The sequence below is a fragment of the Heteronotia binoei genome, chromosome 1 (assembly GCF_032191835.1).
Source record: "Heteronotia binoei isolate CCM8104 ecotype False Entrance Well chromosome 1, APGP_CSIRO_Hbin_v1, whole genome shotgun sequence".
Classification (NCBI taxonomy): Eukaryota; Metazoa; Chordata; class Lepidosauria; order Squamata; family Gekkonidae; genus Heteronotia; species Heteronotia binoei.
Window position 1 is genome coordinate 19951089 of NC_083223.1, and position 17469 is coordinate 19968557.

Below are 17469 nucleotides of genomic sequence, written 5' to 3' on the forward strand. Positions count from 1 at the left end.
TTTTCTCAAAAATCTAGGAGTGCTCTTGGTTCTACAAGGATGGGAACCCCTATCTTAGAGGACTGGGGTAAGAATAGTTGAGCCCTTTCACCCTTTGTTTATTTAAATTTGAGTAGCACCAGTGTTGTTAAGTTCAAGATACCTGAATTTGAAGAGATTCATCTCCCTTAACCCCAGTTACAGTGCATATAATTTAACTGGGTTGCAAGCAGGGTTTTTTTTGTAACTCCTTTGCATATTAGACCGCACCCCCCTGATGTAGCCAATCCTTACCCCCCTGATGTAGCCAATTCCAAGCTTACAGGAGGCCCTGTACTTGGAACCCTGTAAGCTCTTGGAAGATTAGAGGTGTGGTCTAATACGCAAAGGAGTTCCTGCTACAAAAGGAGTTCCTGCTACAAAAAAAGGAGTTCCTGCTACAAAAAAAGCCCTGGCCGTAAGTTAGACATCATGTGACATTTTCACTGTAAGTAATAAAATACAAATATTCTGTTTTCTAGTGGAGAAAGTGGTTCGGGCAAGACTGAAGCCTGCAAGCAAATAGTAAGACACTTAACATGCCGTTCCCATTTTGGCCGGGGTACATTTGAGTCAAAGATGCAACATGTAAGTAGCCTTCTGGGCTGTTTGTGACTAAAGGATCAACTGAGCCAGCAGCCTTTATGACCGATTCGAATCTTTCATCTCCCCATTCTTGTCAACCCCTATGACCCCTACAGTGACTCTCAAATTCGAATGGCAAGTCTGTGTTTATTAATGTTGTTTACGTACTACTTGTAAATATGTTCATGACACTCATGATCCGGGATAAGAACATAAGAGAAGCCATGTTGGATCAGGCCAGTGGCCCATCCAGTCCAACACTCTGTACACACAGTGGCCAAAAAACCCAGGTGCCATCAGGAGGTCCACCAGGGATGAAGGATTTGCCTCACACTCCTAAATCTGGCTAGAAGAGCCTTTTACCAGATCAGACAGGATCACCAGCCACATCCCTTCTTAGCAGGTTGGTACAGTGTCGATGTAGATCAGGGGTCCCCAACCACCAGTCCGTGGTCTGCTAGCAACTGGGCCGCGGAGCAAGGCCACACCACCTCTTTCATCCGCCTGGGTCCTGGGCTGGCGGAAGGGGCAGCGCTGCTGTGACCTTAGCCTGCCCCTTATTTATAGGCCCCGCTGATCAGAGGGGGTCTTTAAATGGGAGAGGAAGGCAGATTGGCCTTCTGCCTCCTGGCCACCTAGCAGGGAGGTTGCAGAAACAACTCCAGTCTCCCCCCCCCCCCCATTTAAAAATTCCCATGGGGTGCAGGTGAGGGGGCAGTCTGGTGTGGCAAAAAACCCAGTGCTGCCCCCTCCCCTCCCACCAGGCCGTGGAAAAATTGTCTTCCACAAAAGAAGAAGACTGCAGATTTATTCCCAGGCCTTTTCTCTGAATCAGAGACTCAGAGCAGCTTGCAATCTCCCATATCTTCTCCCCCCACAACAGACACCCTGTGAGGTGGGTGGTGCTGAGAGGGCTCTCCCAGCAGCTGCCCTTTCAAGGACAACCCCTGCCAGAGCTATGGCTGACCCAAGGCCATTCCAGCAAGTGGAGGAGTGGGAAATCAAACCCGGTTCTCCCAGATAAGAGTCCACACACTTAACCACGACACCAAACTGGCTGTCTGGTGCCCGGTCCCTGGTGCCAAAAAGGTTGGGGGCCACTGATTAGGGTTGCCAAGTCCAATTAAAGAAAAATCTGGGGACTTTGGGGGTGGAGCCAGGAGACTTTGGGGATGGAGCCAGGAGACATTGGGGGTGGAGCCAAGAACAAGGATGTGACAAGCATAATTGAACTCCAAGGGAGTTCTTGCCATCACATTTAAAGAGACAGCACACCTTTTAAAATGCCTTTCTTCCATAGGAAATAATTAAGGATAGGGGCACCATATTTTGGGGCTCATAGAATTGAACCCTCTGGTCCAATCGTTTTGAAACTTGGGGGGTATTTTGGGGAGAGGCACTAGATGCTATACTAAAAATTTGGTGCCTCTACCTCAAAAAATAGCCCCCCAGAGCCCCCAATACCCACAGATCAATTTCCTATTATTCCCTATGGGAATCGTTCTCCACAGGGAATAATAGAGTGCCTCGTAGACATTTCCCTCCCCCCCCCACGCTTTCTAAAGGGGGGGAGGGCCTCCAAACTAGGGAATCCCCTGCCCCCTCCCTCTCTCACACACACACACTTACCAGATCTTCCTCCGGACAACTCTACTTCCTGTGAAAACGAAAGCAAAGAAAGGGAGGGGCCGTTCTCAAAAGCCCTTCCTGCTTCCGGCTTCCTGCCCAGCCTTAAAGGGACAGACATTTTGCAAATGGCTCAGGAGCTCTACATGAAGCCTAAAGGTATGTTCTCCCCCCCCCTCCACCCCCCCTCCACCCCCCCACCCCCGCTTCCAGAGTTTTGAAAAGCGGGAGGTGAGGCTGTGAAACCAGAAGTCTCCCGCCAGAGCGGGAGATTTGGGAAGCCTACCACTGATGTAGATGACTGGGGAAGGCAATGGCAAACCACCTTGTAAAAAGTCTGCCAAGAAAATGTCATGATGCAAAAAAAGGGGGGGTAGGAGGATTAGATGCATTCACAGAGGATAGGTCCATCAGTGGCTACTAGCCATGGTGACTAAAGGGAACCTCCACATTCATACGCAATATACATCTGAATAACAGTTCCAGAAGGCAACATCAGGGGAAGGCCTCAGTCTCTGCCCTGTTTGTTGGTCCTCCAGGGCGACTGGTTGGCCAATGTGTGAGACAGGATGCTGAACTAGATGGACCACTAGACTAATCGAGCAGAACAACTTTTTCTTGTTTGTAAAAATAATTACAATGATTTGTTTCCTGCGATTCTGGTTAACATTGGTGTAAATGGTTCTTCTGTTTAAAACCCTGTCTTTCGTATATTATTCCAGGTAAACTGTATTTTGGAGGCTTTTGGACATGCCAAATCACCCCTCAATGATTTATCAAGCTGCTTTATAAAATACTTTGAAATACAGTTCTGCGTGAAGAAAAAAACATTAAGAGGAGGTATGGATGCAATTTATTTACATTTTGTCTGTTGGATGTATTGCTGTGATTTAAACAGACTGGACCATAGACTAGCACTGATCTTAACTAGGGGAACCTCTACTCACACAGCTTGCTAAACAATTGTTTGTGTTTTTAAGGCAGCTTAAACTGAAATGAAATTCAGTTTTCTTGCTAGTTTTCTGTCTGTATTTAGGAGAGAGAGAGAAAACGCAGCTGCAAGTGAGAATGTCCATGCTGCTAGTTTAAAGCATTCCAGGGCCATAAAGTGCTATGGACACCCCAATGTAAAGTCAAAAACTAAGGGGGAAAACCTGTTCTATATTTATATTTGCAATGCTGTGTGCTTATGCAGCCAGGATACTTGCCTTGGTTTGCTAGTCTCTGGTATTGCTCTATAATTTGAAAATATAGGGGCGAAGAAAAATGAGAAAGATGTCCTATTTACTGACATTTTTATAGCTCTGGATCTTACATTTTTGAGATACATAGGCTTTTTTCCTGGGGAAATATGGCGGAACGGAATTCCAGAACCTCTTTGTGGAAACAAAATTCTCAAAAAACGTTTCAAAGTTCATGAGGGCACCCGTGTGTTTCTCCTTCATTTCCCTCTTGAGAGTTCTGGCACTCCTCTTCTTGAGGGGGAGTGGGGGGAGGGGACCCTGCACAGGAACGTAGTTTTCCTAACCTGGTGCACAATTTTGGATATTATGAGCGGTAAACTCTACTTCTGCAGCAGTTTTGAGCCACTAGATGGCAGAGACAGCCCAGCAGAAAACAAATGGTAAATTTTCCAAAGGCACTCTCTATATGTTTATTAACAGATGTGACCTAGTTTCTTGCCAGTAATATGGAGGCTTTACTGTTCTAAGTCTATTCTTTATTCCAGCTTCAGATTTTCAATTTTGCACTGATTAGGTTAGAGACAATTCTGTGTATCTCCAGCCCTTCCTTCCAGAACGGAAGAAGATGCTTCCAGCTAGTTTCAAAATTTGCTTTTGTTGCTCTGACCTTGATAGCCCAGGCAAGCCCAATCTGGAAGCTAAGCAGGGCCAACTGTAGCAAGTACCTGGATGGGAGACTTCCAAGGGATACCAGCAGTCAGGAGGGCGGGGGCAGGCTTTATTCAGCCACCTCTCTGAATATCCTCAGTTGCCAGAGGTCACCGTGACTTCCAAGTGCACACAGACATACACACATTAAAAAACCAAAAATACCCCCATTTATTTATTTATTGCTTTTGTTGTCTGCTGTCTTGTCATATCCTAACTCCCTGAGCTCTGAAAGCCTGATAATTAGCCAGATTGTAAGTTTGGCTGTTATCGTCCCCCTCCTCCCTTCCATAATTTTTTCTAAAGTTTCTGGGGAACATCTCCTTGAAATAAGGAACAGGTGGGAAGTTCTTCAGAAGGAGGCACATCATCACACTAGACTAGGGTTGGAGGATGTATGGAAGGAGTGGAGGCAACTGAAATAAGGTAACTGAGGCAACTCCTTGAAATAAGGAGCTCTTCAGAAGGGGGCACATCATCACACTAGACTAGGGTTGGGGAATGTATGGAAGGAGTGGAGGCAACTGAGGTAACTCTTTTGAAAAAAGGAGCAGGTGGGAAGTTCTTCAGAAGGGGGCACATCATCACACTGGACTAGGGTTGGGGGATCTATGGAAGGAGTGGAGGCAACTGAGGTAACTGAGGCAAATAAGGTAACTGAGGTAACTCCTTGAAAAAAGGAGCAGGTGGGAAGTTCTTCAGAAGGGGGCACATCATCACAGTGGACTAGGGTTGGAGGATATATGGAAGGAGTGGAGGCAACTGAGGTAACTGAGGCAAATAAGGTAACCGAGGTAACTCCTTGAAATAAGGAGCAGGTGGGAAGTTCTTCAGAAGGGGGCACATCATCACACTGGACTAGGGTTGGGGGATAAATGGAAGGAGTGGAGGCAACTGAAATAAGGTAACTGAGGTAACTCCTTGAAAAAAGGAGCAGGTGGGAAGCTCTTCAGAAGGGGGCACATCATCACACTGGACTAGGGTTGGGGGATATATGGAAGGAGTGGAGGCAACTGAGGTAACTGAGGCAAATAAGGTAACCGAGGTAACTCCTTAAAATAAGGAGCAGGTGGGAAGTTCTTCAGAAGGGGGCACATCATCACACTGGACTAGGGTTGGATGTATGGAAGGAGTGGAGGTAACTGAGGCAACTGGAGGCACCAATTGCAGAATTGGAATTTGTTTTTAGACTGTTATATTGCTTTTAGATTGTATATTGTTTTATTATATGTATCTGATTTTAACCTTGTATTATTGACTGTTGTTACCTGCTCAGAGCCCATTTGGGAAAGGGCTGGCTATAAATTGAAAATAATAAATAATAACTTCCAGGTGAAGTCTGTATTTATCCTGGAATTAACAACAGATCTCTAGACTACATAGATCAAGCCCCCCTCCCCCCAGAAGAAATGGCTTCTTAGGATGGTGGGCTCTATCACGGTGTAGTGTTGGACTAGGGACTGGGAAACCCATGTTCAAATCCTTGCTCAGCCATGGAAGCTCGCTGGGTGGCCTTGGGCCACACTCTCAGCCTAACCTTACCACACAGGGTTGTTGTGAGGATAAAATGGAGTAGAGGAGAATAATGTAAGCCGCTTTGGGTTCCCACTGGGAAGAAAGGGAGGGTATAAATGAAGTAAATCAATCAATTATACCTCTCTGAGGTCCTTCCGCTCCCCCAAGTCTACCCTTCCCAGACCCCACCTCCACTAGAGAGCCAGTTTGGTGTAGTGGTTGGGTGCGCAGACTCTTATCTGAGAGAACCGGGTTTGGTTACCCACTCCTCCATTTGGATCTGCTGGCATAGCCTTGGGGCAGCCTTAGCTTTCGTAGGAGTTGTCCTTGAAAGGGCAGCTGCTGTAACAACTCTCTCAGCCCCACCCACCTCACAGGCAATGTTCCTTCTAAGCCATGGAGTCTTGTGAGCAAAAATTTTACTTTGTGAGCTATTGGCATTAAAGTTGTGAGCTACTGCATACATTAGTTTGCTCTGGGGCTATTTTTCCTGAGCTAAGACAAAAATGTGTGAGCCAGAGGCCAAAAATCTGTGAGCTAGCTCACACTAACTCAAGGAACACTGCTTATAGGGTATCTGTTGTGGGGGGCGAGGGAGGGGAAGTAAAGGAGATTATGATGACCACACTGAGACTCTGAGATTCAGAGTGGAGGGCAGGGTATAAATCCAATCTTCTTCTTCTATTTCTTCTCCTTCCTTCCTTCCTTCCTTCCTTCCTTCCTTCCTTCCTTCCTTCCTTCCTTCCTTCCTTCCTTCCTTCCTTCCTTCCTTCCTTCCTCCCTCCCTCCCCCCCTCCCCCCCTCCCTCCCCCCCCCCCCAATTCTCCAAGAATTTTCCAACCCAAGAGTTGGTAAACCCTTGACTGTCTGCTAGCAGAGCTGTGTTCTTTTAGGAAGGAGGGGGAGGGACCTCTGGCCAGAAAGGGGACCATCCCTGATGGCTTCTACTCCTGCCTAAGGCCTTTTAACCTGCACCAGACATTTTAAAAAATGCCTTTTTATTGGTGGATACAGCTATTAACAGCACGTTCTACCTCTGAAACAGTGGACGGTGTGATTCTGTCATTTTGTTTTGTTTATCAGCCAGGATTTATTCATACATGCTGGAGAAGTCTCGGGCTGTCACGCAACCTCCCAGACAGAGCAATTTTCTCATCTTCTACTGGTTGATGGACAGCTTGTCCGCTGAGGAGAAGTACAGCCTGCGACTGAGTAATTTATCTGCACACAGGTAGGAGATCCACTGCGCTTCTCTGCAATTCAATAAACAGCATGTTGAAGACTGGTGCCAGTTGAGGGCATGGTGTGTTCATTTCTGATACGGGGTTTTTTGGCACAGGGAGAGGCAGTTGTGATGGGTTTCCAAGGTGAAAAGGCGCCCATCGGATAGCAATAGGAAGGCGGTGCAATACTTTCCCAAATACTGGTGCTCTGTGTACATAGCAGCTAAATCCTGCAAGGAGATGTGTAGCTGAGCTTTGGCCAAATGGAAACGGATGGGCTTTGCGCAAGTACATGTTGCAATAATCCAGCCTAGAGATTTTCTTTTAAACTATGCTGTTTTTGTGAATTCACTGTATTACTTCCCGTTCAAGTAAAAAGTCAGTGACATGTTCCTAAATGATATTTATGTGTTGGTCAGTTTGGACATCAGGTCAGTGCAAATGCAGATGTGAGAGCAGTCAAACAGATGATCAGTTAATTATTAGAATACAAGTATGCTAATTAGAAATGGAGAGGAGGAGGAGGAGGAGAAGAATTATACTCTGCCCTTTGCTACCTAAAGGAGTCTTGGCATGGCTCACAATCTTCTCTCCCTTCCTTACCCCACAGCAGACACCCTGTGAGGCAGGTGGGGCTGAGAGCCCTCTGAGAGAACTGTGACTGACCCAAGGTCACCCATCTGGCGGCATGTGGAGGAGTGGGGAATCAAACCCAGTTCTCCAAATTAGAGCCGGCTGCTCTCTAATCACTACACTGCAGCTGGGGGAGGGGGGGCTGTGACTCTGTGAGAGAGCATCTGCTTGTACGCAGAAGGTCCCAGGTTCAATCCCCAACATCTTCAGCTGAAAAAAAATCAGCTTGTGTAGGTGATGGGAAAGACCCCTGAGAGCTGCTGGCAGTTGGAATAGACAATAATGACCTTGGGTCTGATCCAGCATTACAAACCAAGGGTCTGATCCAGCATTAGACATTTTCATGTGTTCACTTGTAAGCATCAGAAACTGTTACCTTTAGCCATCAACTGACTCTTTAAGGAATCTGCTTGCTCCTAAAATTAGCAACTGTGCTGTTCCAGTACTGGTTATTTTTTAAAAAAAGGCTATTGGCATGCCGTCCGGAATAATTAGGATCATGTGCATCGATAACAGCAGCAAGGTGCCGTAGTTCCTGTTGCTTTACATAGAAAGAAAGAGGGTGATGAGTAGGTTTTCACCAGGCAAAGCTTTTTGTGTATACTTTAATCCCTTCTGCCTGAGGGAGATGGCCTCCGAACCTTGCAAGCTAAATAAAAGTTGCCTGAGAATGTGCATTACACACACACCCCCGAAAGGAACAGGGTGAACAGACAAGCAAAGTCACAGACAATTCTCAGGTTTCAGACTGCTTCCAGATCTCAGTGTGAAGGCCCACAAGAAAACAAAAACCAATGCTATATAAACACACCCCCTCAGTGTTCATCTTGCCCTGACCTGGATGGCCCAGGCTAGCCTGATCTTCTCGGAAGCTATGCAGGGTCAGCCCTGCTTCGTACTTGGATGGAAGACCACCAAGGAAGTCTGAGCTTGCTATGCAGAGGCAAGCAATGGCAAAACACCTCCGTTTACCTCTTGCCTTGAAAACCCTGTGGGGTCACCAGGAGTTGGCAGTGTCTTGACTGCACTTTTCACCCCTGCCATGTTCACCTTCCGTTTTATGCTGAGGTGGACTTTGTTTTTTCTCCAGCGACTGAAGCTGAACCCACCTGCCTTACTCAGTTTCCGCTGAAAATTTCCCTTCGTTCTTTTGTTCTCTTTTGCCAAGGGTGTTGTGCTTCCTGCTCAAGATATACACAGTTGCTTTGTGACCAAATGGTCATTGGAGGCCACTTGTCTTCTGAACTCATCCCAAGACCCTTGAAAAGTACCCTCCTCACATACCGAGACCCATCAAATGCCACTTGTTAGCAGGGCTTTTTTTCATAGAAAAAGCCCAGCACAAACGAATTTGCATATTAGGCCATACCCCCTGATGTTGCCATTGTTCTACACAGCTATTTTGTAGAAAAAGCCCAGCAGGGGCTCATTTGCATATTAGACCACACCCCCTGATGTCGCTCTTGTTCCACACAGAGCTTTTTTTGTAGAAAAAGCCCAGCAGGAGCTCATTTGTATATTAAGCCACATCCCCTGACATCACCATTGTTTCACACAGAGCTTTTTTGTAAAAAAGAAAAAAAAGTCCAGCAGGGACTCATTTGCATATTAGGCCACACCCCTGATGTCGCCATTGTTCCACACAGCACTTTTTCTGTAGAAAGAGCCCAAGAGGAGTTCATTTGTATATTAGCCACACTCCCTGATGATGCCATTGTTCCACACAGCTATTTTGTAGAAAAAGCCCAGCAGGGGCTCATTTGCATATTAGGCCACACCCCTGATGTTGCAATTGTTCCACACAGCTTTTTCTGTAGAAAGAGCCCACCAGAAACTCATTTCCATATTAGGCCACACCCCCTGATGCCAAGCCAGGCGGAACTGTGTTCCTGTGCGTTCCTGCTCAAAAAAAGCCCTGCTCGTTAGGGAGAATAGCGTCTTGTGCTAGTGAATACTGCGAAAGAATTGTTGACTAAGGATTCTAAATTATGGGATACCATTTATGCTGCAAGTGGCCATGTTTTGTCAGAAACACAATACGCTGGAAGGATTACGCTGTCCCCTGTGCTTGGATTTGATTTGCGATAGATGGAAAAGGTTAAAGGGATCTTTGAATGAAAGATGCACGCCTTTCTGTAACAGTGCAGGTATTAGCATTTCAATGCATTTTCTTGTGCCAATGGTTTTGTCTTCTTGAATAGGTATCTGAAACAGACGGTGGTAGAGGAGAGCCCGGCAATGGCAGCCACACAAAACAGAGAGAAATTCACTGCCCTAAAGCAAGCATTGAGTGCCTTGGGATTCAATAATCGGGTAGGGTCCAAAAGTCTAATTTACACCTTGGCTTCTCTGACACTTACCTGTGGCCTCAGGAATCATAGAGGTGGAAGGGATCTCCAGGGTCATCTAGTCCAACCCCCTGCACTATGCAGGAAACCCACAAATACCTACCCCTAAATTCACAGGATTCTCATTGCTGTCAGATGGCCATCTAGCCTCTGTTTAAAAACCTCCAAGGAAGGAGAGCCCACCACCTGAGGAAGCCTGTTCCACTGAGGTCAGGAAGTTCTTCCTAATGTTGAGCCGGAAACTCTTCTGATTTAATTTCAACCCATTGGTTCTGGTCCTACCATCTGGGGCCACAGAAAACAATTCCACACCATCCTCTAGATGACAGCCCTTCAAGTACTTGAAGATGGTGATCCTATCACCTCTCAACCGCCTCCTCTCCAGGCTAAACATCCCCAGCTCCTTCAACCTTTCCTCATAGGACTTGGTCTCCAGACCATCTTTGTTGCCCTCTTCTGGACCCATTCCAGCTTTTCTATATCCTTCTTAAAATGAGAGAAGATCTTTGTCACAGTTGCTGTACTATGAATAGCAAACAGAAAATTGAAGTGGCAACACACCATTTGAGAGATAAAGAGTATTTGGCACAATGTTGCTGAGATGAGGTTATGACTGTTTGCAGGGCTTTTTTTATAGCATATTAGGCCACAAACCCCTGATGTAGCCAATCCTCCAAGAGCTTAAAGGGCTCTTCTTACAGGGCCTACCGTAAGCTATCGTAAGCTCCAGGAGGATTGGCTACATCCGGAGGGTGTGGCCTAATATGCAAATGAGTCCCTGCTACAAAAAAAAGCACTGACTGTTTGTAATAATTTGTTTTTGACACTCATATTTTACATGGGATGAAGCATCCCCTGCAAATGGGCAAGATCAACAGTTGTCCAGATGCAGGCATTCTCTGTAGTGGCCCCCCAGTGGCATGGCCTGCCTGAGAAGGCCCCTTACACTTTCTGCAAACAATGTAAAAACAGAGCTGTCCAAAAGGGCCTTTTTAAAAAAAGAGGCAGAACCACATTATAACAGAATGACTCAGGAAGATGTTTCAGTACAGAGACCAGGACTCTGAACCTTGCTACTAATATATATTATCTGTAACTGTATGTTTTTCTGCTCTCGCTGCATTATATTTCTACTTATATAATACTATTTCTCACATGGTTTAATGCAGAAGTGTCAAACTCATTTGTTATGAGGGCCAGATCTGACATAAATGAAACCTTGTTGAGCCAGGCCATGTGTGTCATAGAATGTAATATCAGGTAGCAGAGATATAAACTTCATAAAGGACACAAAAAACACAATTAGATTTTGTGTCTCTCCCGTGTGATCGAGGGAACTTGGCAAAGGAAGCTCTGGCTCTTTCCCTCCCTCCCCAGGGGATGAGAAGGGGACAGAGCCTCAGCCAATAGAAGGAAAAGAGGCTTGGCTCAGTAGCTGTGCTGTGCAATTGAGAGAGCCTGGCAGAGCAAGCTCTCCCTCCTCCCTTTTCTCCCCAAGGAAGGAGCCTCAACCAATGGAGAAAACAGAGGATTTGCTCTGTAGCTCCTGTGTGATTGAGCAAGCCTGGCAAAGCAAGCTGTGACACAGAAGAAAGCAAGAGAGAGGGAGAAGAAAGACTTCTTCGTGGACCTGATTGGAACCCTCTGGGGGCCTGATCTGGCCCCTGTGTTGCATGTTTGACACCCCGGTAATGTTTCCTGTTTAATACTTAACACCTCCTTTTAGATTGCTGCAATCCTAGCCCTATTACATTGTTTATTAGAGGCCCTTGAATCCTGTTGACTGTATGAGACTTACATAATGTCAGTTAAACTCCTTCATGTTAAGCCCTGTGGGGTAAAAAAACCCCCCATTTTCCATATTTTAATAGGCTTTCAGAAAAAATCATCCAGAGAATTAGATGTCTATATGACTTTTTCTCCAAAGTTATGTTTAAATTTGGCTTACAACAAAAATTGTTTCCACCCCCAAAGTCCCCATTTTCCAAATTTTAATAGACTTTCAGGGAAAAAAATCATCCAGAGAATTAGATGTCTATACGTGACTTTCTCCAAAGTTATCTTTAAATTTGGCCCTTATAACAAAAATTGTTTGCACTAAAAAAAAAAAAAAAGCAGTTGCACACTTTAAAATTCATGCCTTCATCGTAAGGCATCTTTCATTAGAATGACCAGTGCTGTTCCTTTCTAACTGTGCGTGCCGTTTGTGCAGGAAGTGGAGAATCTGTTTGTCATTCTCTCCGCCATTCTGCATCTCGGAGACATCCGGTTTACAGCGTTGACAGATGCTGAGACAGCACTGGTGTCGGACCTGAAGCTGCTGGAACAAGGTCAGTGGCGTGTGACCTCCCTGCACAGCCTTGGCTCCCGAAAGCACAGGACATTCAAGGGCGCTGTGGATGTTATAAACCCGTCAAAATCTCAGCGCTGAAGGGTCATAGGCGGCTATTTTCATTGCAAGAAGTGGGTCAGATTTTTACACTTGATTGTTTTTCCAGTTCGCTTTAAGGCCTGTTATGGAAGAAAACGCTATCAGTCAACTAATACCCACACCTAACTTATGCAAAAAAAGAAAAAGTGTAGAAAAACCTTAACAGGTTTTATGTTGGGGAATCAAATTCAGCTGTTGAATCTACAAGATCATATGGTTAATGTGCGTGTGTCTGCTTAGATGGTTAATGGGTGTGCACAGGGGTGGAATTCTAGCAGGAGCTCCTTTGCATGTTAGACCTCACACCCCTGATGTAGCCGATCCTCCGAGGCTCTTTTTTGTAAGCTCTTGAAAGATTGGCTACATCGGGGGTGTGGCCTAATATGCAAAGGAGCTCCTGCTAGAATTCCACCCTTGGGTGTGCATCTGCTTAGATGACAAATTGTATCAGTGCCCAACACTAAATGGCCCACCCAAACACCAGCCTGTATCCAACCATCCTGGAAGGCACATGGAGGTTTCCTGCATTCTACACTGTTCCCTCAACACCTTCCAGTGCTGGGGTTGCCAACTTGCAGGATGGGCCTGGACATTCGTTACCATAAGAATAGTTCAGCAGTGGAACTGGCTGCCCAGTGAGGAGTTTCCCCACCACTACCACCACTGGCAGTCTTCAGGCAAGTTTGGCCACCCCTGATCTTTAAATTTCTACTGGACTCTTACTCTTTTCTAATGTTTTGAATGGTGTTAGCTATTATAAGGTTTGGTATACTACAGGGAACCACAACAAATGATCATAAAATATAGGACAGGGGTGTCGAACTCATTTGTTGAGGGCTGGATCTTACATATATGAGACCTTGTCAGGCCGGGCCATGTGCGTCCTAAAATGTAGTCCCAGGTAGTGGAGATATAAATGATATAAAGGATACAGACAAACACAGTTAAAGATTTTTTAAAACTTAAAACAGGCTTGAAACACTAGCACTTGTTGGTCTTAATGGTGCTTTCTTTATAACTCTCCCATGCAATCCAGGGAACTGGGCAAAGGAAGCTCTGGCTCTTTCCATCCTTCCCCAGGGGACCAGGAGGGGGAGGAGCCTCAGCCAATAGAAGGAAACGACGCTTGCCTCAGTAGTTCTTCTTGGGTTTTTGAAATATACAGCACAAATGGTGCGGCTGCAGTCTTAAGGGAAAGACTGGCCCAGATCAGAAAAGGACATTAATCCTTTCCCCAGTGCCCTTTTTCCCTGCTGAAAAGCACACCGAAAGCTGTTTTTATCCCCAGCAGGAAAAAAAACACTTGTAGGAGGCATGGTCACCACTCCGTAGGTAGGGCCTGGAGATCTGGAATTACAACTGCTCTCCAGATAGGGTCACCAATCCCCAGTTGGAGGCAGGGGATCCCCTGGTTTGGAGGCCCTCCCCACCCCGCTTCAGGGTCATCAGAAAAGCCGTGGGGGGGGGGATGTCAGCTGGGCACTCCATTGTTCCCAGTGGAGACTGGTTCTCATAAGGTATAATGGAGAATAGGTCTGTGGGTATCTGTGGCTCGGGGGGGGGGCTGTTTTTTGAGGTCAAGGCACCAAATTTTCAGCATAGCATCTGGTGCCTCTCCTCAAAACGCACCCCAAGTTTCAAAAAGATTGGAATAGGGGGTCCAATTTTATGAGCCCCAAAAGAAGGTGCCCCTATCCTTCATGATTTCCAAATGGAGGGAAGGCATTTAAAAGGTGTGCAGTCCCTTTAAATGTGATAGCTAGAACTCCCTTTGAAGTTCAATCATGCTTGTCACACCCTTGCTCCTGGCTCCACCCCCAAAGTCCCCAGATATTTCTTGAGTTGGACCTGGCAACCCTATCTCCAGACTACAGAGATCAGCTCCACTGGAGAAAACGGATACTTTGGAGGGCGAACGCTGCAGCCTTCAGCCGTGTGGAAAGGCAGGATATTAATGTTTCAATAAAAAAATAAAACAATGCCAGAGGGTAAGGGCCAGGAAGCCCTCTCTCCCACTCCCCAAAAGGATCACAGTGGGTCTCCCTCTGTTCTTGGCGCAGCTGCAGTTTCTGCCTCACAAACGTTTTTTGCCCTGTTTTTCCTTTGCAGTTGCAGAAATGCTGCAGGTGTCCCCGGACGACCTCGCCTCCGCCTTAACCACAGACGCACAATATTTTAAAGGTAATGCTTGAAATCGACAGGAATTGGACGGGGATTTGTTCCCCTTGTGCTCTGTTGCGAGGTGGCCTTGACTGTCACGCTCACAAAGGTTCCCGCCCCCCCCCCCCCCGGTTGCCCAGATTTTTGACACTCATCGGAATTGCCAACTCCCCCCTCCCTCGCTCCCCAAAGAGGTTCTGCATCAGAGATGGAGATGTGCCCTCTTTTCAGTCACTCTGATCTTGGTGCTCCAGCTGCGTATAATGGGAAAGAGCGTGATCCGCGATCCTCCTGGTATACACAGCGGCTATTCTGTATGAATAAGGTGAAGTGCGTATTTTCCAGCTTCAGTTAAGAACAAGCACATACGCTCATAAAACTGGGCTTCTGATCACATGTGCTAAAGATCGGGGGTGGAATTCTAGCAGGAGCTCCTTTGCATATTAGGCCACGCCCTCCCTGATGTAGCCAATCCTCCAAGAGCTTACAAAAAAGAGCCTTGTAAGCTCTTGGAGGATTGGCTACATCAGGGGTGTGTGGCCTAATATGCAAAGGAGCTCCTGCTAGAATTCCATCCCTGCTAAATGACGGAAAATATGCAAGTGGCCCTGGTAGTTGGGAAGCACTGTCCAATCACAGCTGACTTATGGCAAACCTGTAGGATTTTCAAGCAAAAGATGAACAGAGGCGATTTGCCGTTGCCTGCCTCTGCTTCGCGTCCCTGGATTTCCCATCCAAGTACTAGCCAAGCCAACGCTGCTTAGCTTCCAAGATCTGACAAGATTGGGTTAGCCTGAGCCATCCTGGTGATGGTGCTCACAGCCCTTTTCACATGCATTGTGGGTACTCGGGCAACCCTAGGGGATAGCCTGCATCCTGCTTGGGGCTCTTTTGCTTGGAGAAACGTCGACTGAGGGGTGACATGATAGAGGTTGACAAGATTATGCATGGGATGGAGAAGGTAGAGAAAGAAGTACTTTTCTCCCTTTCTCACAATACGAGAACTCGTGGGCATTCAATGAAATTGCTGAGCAATCGGGTTAGAACGGATAAAAGGAAGTCCTTCTTCACCCAAAGGGTGATTAATACATGGAATTCACTGCCTCAGGAGGTGGTGGCAGCTACAAGCATAGACAGCTTCAAGAGGGGATTGGATAAACATCTGGAGCAGAGGTTCATCAGTGGCTGTTAGCCACAGGGTATTGTTGGAACTCTCTGTCTGGGGCAATGATGCTCTGTATTCTTGGTGCTTGGGGGAGAGGGCACAGTAGGAGGGCTTGTAGTGTCCTGACCCCACTAATGGACCTCCTAATGGTGCCTGGGTTTTTTGGCCACTGCGTGACACAAAGTGATGAACTGGGTAGGCCATTGGCCTGATCCAACATGGCTTCTCTTATGTTCTGTTTTCCCTGAGCGGCCCTTTTGGCTGCAGCAAGTAGAAGAGTGGGATGCATCTGCTAAAGTGGGGTCCAGGCATTCTTGATATTGTAGGGCCTCTTGCAGCCACCCTTTGACTTTAGAGTTGAGTGGATAGAATTGAATCTGCCTTGAGAGCCTCAGTAAGATTGAAGCTTTTAATTGATAACCCACCACCAAGTTAAGGCAATTGAATAACCCTGCTTCCCTTATCTCTGTATCCTGGGAACAGCAAGCAGTGAAAGGTAGAAGATCTTCTGCCAGCGAAAGACCCTAAGATTCTGTGGTTTGAAAAAGACCCCATTCATAACAGAAGCTGGTCACCAAGGAAAAGCCCGTGCAAGACTTGCAGTTCTGTATACCAGGGGTAGAATTCTAGCAGGAGCGCCTTTGCATCTTAGGCCACACACCCCTGATGTAGCCAATCCTCCAAGAGCTTGCAAAGCTCTTTTTTTGTAAGCTCTTGATGGATTGGCTGCATCAGGGGTGTGTGGCCTAAGATGCAAAGGAGCTCCTGCTAGAATTCCACCCCTGCTGTAGACATTGGAGCCTCCTTCAGCGGTGGGGTTCTCTCGAGCATAATGTCCTTCGGTTGATGAGTTTCATTCCATGAAAATAGTTTGGTTGAATCATCCCTTTTTTTCCTTTGCTTCTCCAGGTGACATGATAATAAGAAGATACACAATTGAACTTGCAGAATTTTACCGGGATCTTTTGGCAAAGTCACTCTATAGCCGCCTGTTTAGCTTTTTAGTGAACACCATCAACTACTACCTCCAGAGCCAAGAAGGGCACAGCAGGTAAGTCGCACCAGAGTTGCAAACAAAGACCCACTAGTTTATGATAGCCTATAAAATGAAGGAAAGGAGAATTCACTGCCACAGAAGGTGGTGACGGCTGCAAGCACAGACAGCTTCAAGAGGGGATTGGATATGTCAAGTCGGCTGGATTCAATAACGAGGCTTTGCTGATACAAAGTAACTAGTTTATTGATCTCATTGTTATCAACCTCTGAGAGATTGAAGGACTGAGGTCCCTACAGTAAAAGCAATCATATTAAGGTACACATCAAAGGGATTCTTGAGGGAGGGGTACACTATGCAGGGCACATTCACACATTGATGTTACACATTCGTTCCCAGGCCACTTTGGCCTTGAGCGTCTTCGCCTCCAGCCTCCCACTGACGCCTTGCCTGGGAAGGCACCATAATCTCTTTCCCAAATTCCCATTTCAAAGCAATACTACATAACAAAGGAAAGGAGGGGGGAAGAGGAGAGGATAGCTAGCCGCATTGGCATACAGTATGGCTTTACCCAGGATGCTCTCCTTCTGAACCAAAGTTTGAGCCCAGCATTGACCAGAGTTAAAGCAGACTTGACAGGATAAGCATATGGAGCAGAGGTCCATCAGTGGCAATCAGCCACAACGTATTGATGGAACTCTGTCTGAGGGAGTGATGCTCTGTATTCTTGGTGCTTGGGGGGGGGGGGCAACAGTGGGAGGGCTTCTAGTTTCCTGGCCCCACTGATGGACCTCCTGATCGCACACAGGGTTTTGGCCACTGTGTAACATATTGGACTGGATGGGCCATTGGCCTGCTCCAACATGGCTTCTCTTATGT

At 46.6% G+C, this 17469-nt stretch overlaps 1 protein-coding gene across 3 annotated transcripts in view; it reads left to right on the plus strand.

Annotated features, from left to right (window-relative positions):
* Window positions 1-17469, plus strand: part of MYO16 (myosin XVI) — a 224243-nt gene that overhangs the window by 159135 nt on the left and 47639 nt on the right. For all 3 annotated transcript variants that reach the window (XM_060231776.1, XM_060231767.1, XM_060231759.1), the window contains exons 14-20: window positions 501-606; window positions 2952-3069; window positions 6720-6867; window positions 9694-9805; window positions 12053-12170; window positions 14381-14452; window positions 16506-16647. In XM_060231776.1, the coding sequence (XP_060087759.1) occupies window positions 501-606; window positions 2952-3069; window positions 6720-6867; window positions 9694-9805; window positions 12053-12170; window positions 14381-14452; window positions 16506-16647 (816 nt within the window). The remainder of the gene's footprint in view (window positions 1-500; window positions 607-2951; window positions 3070-6719; window positions 6868-9693; window positions 9806-12052; window positions 12171-14380; window positions 14453-16505; window positions 16648-17469) is intronic.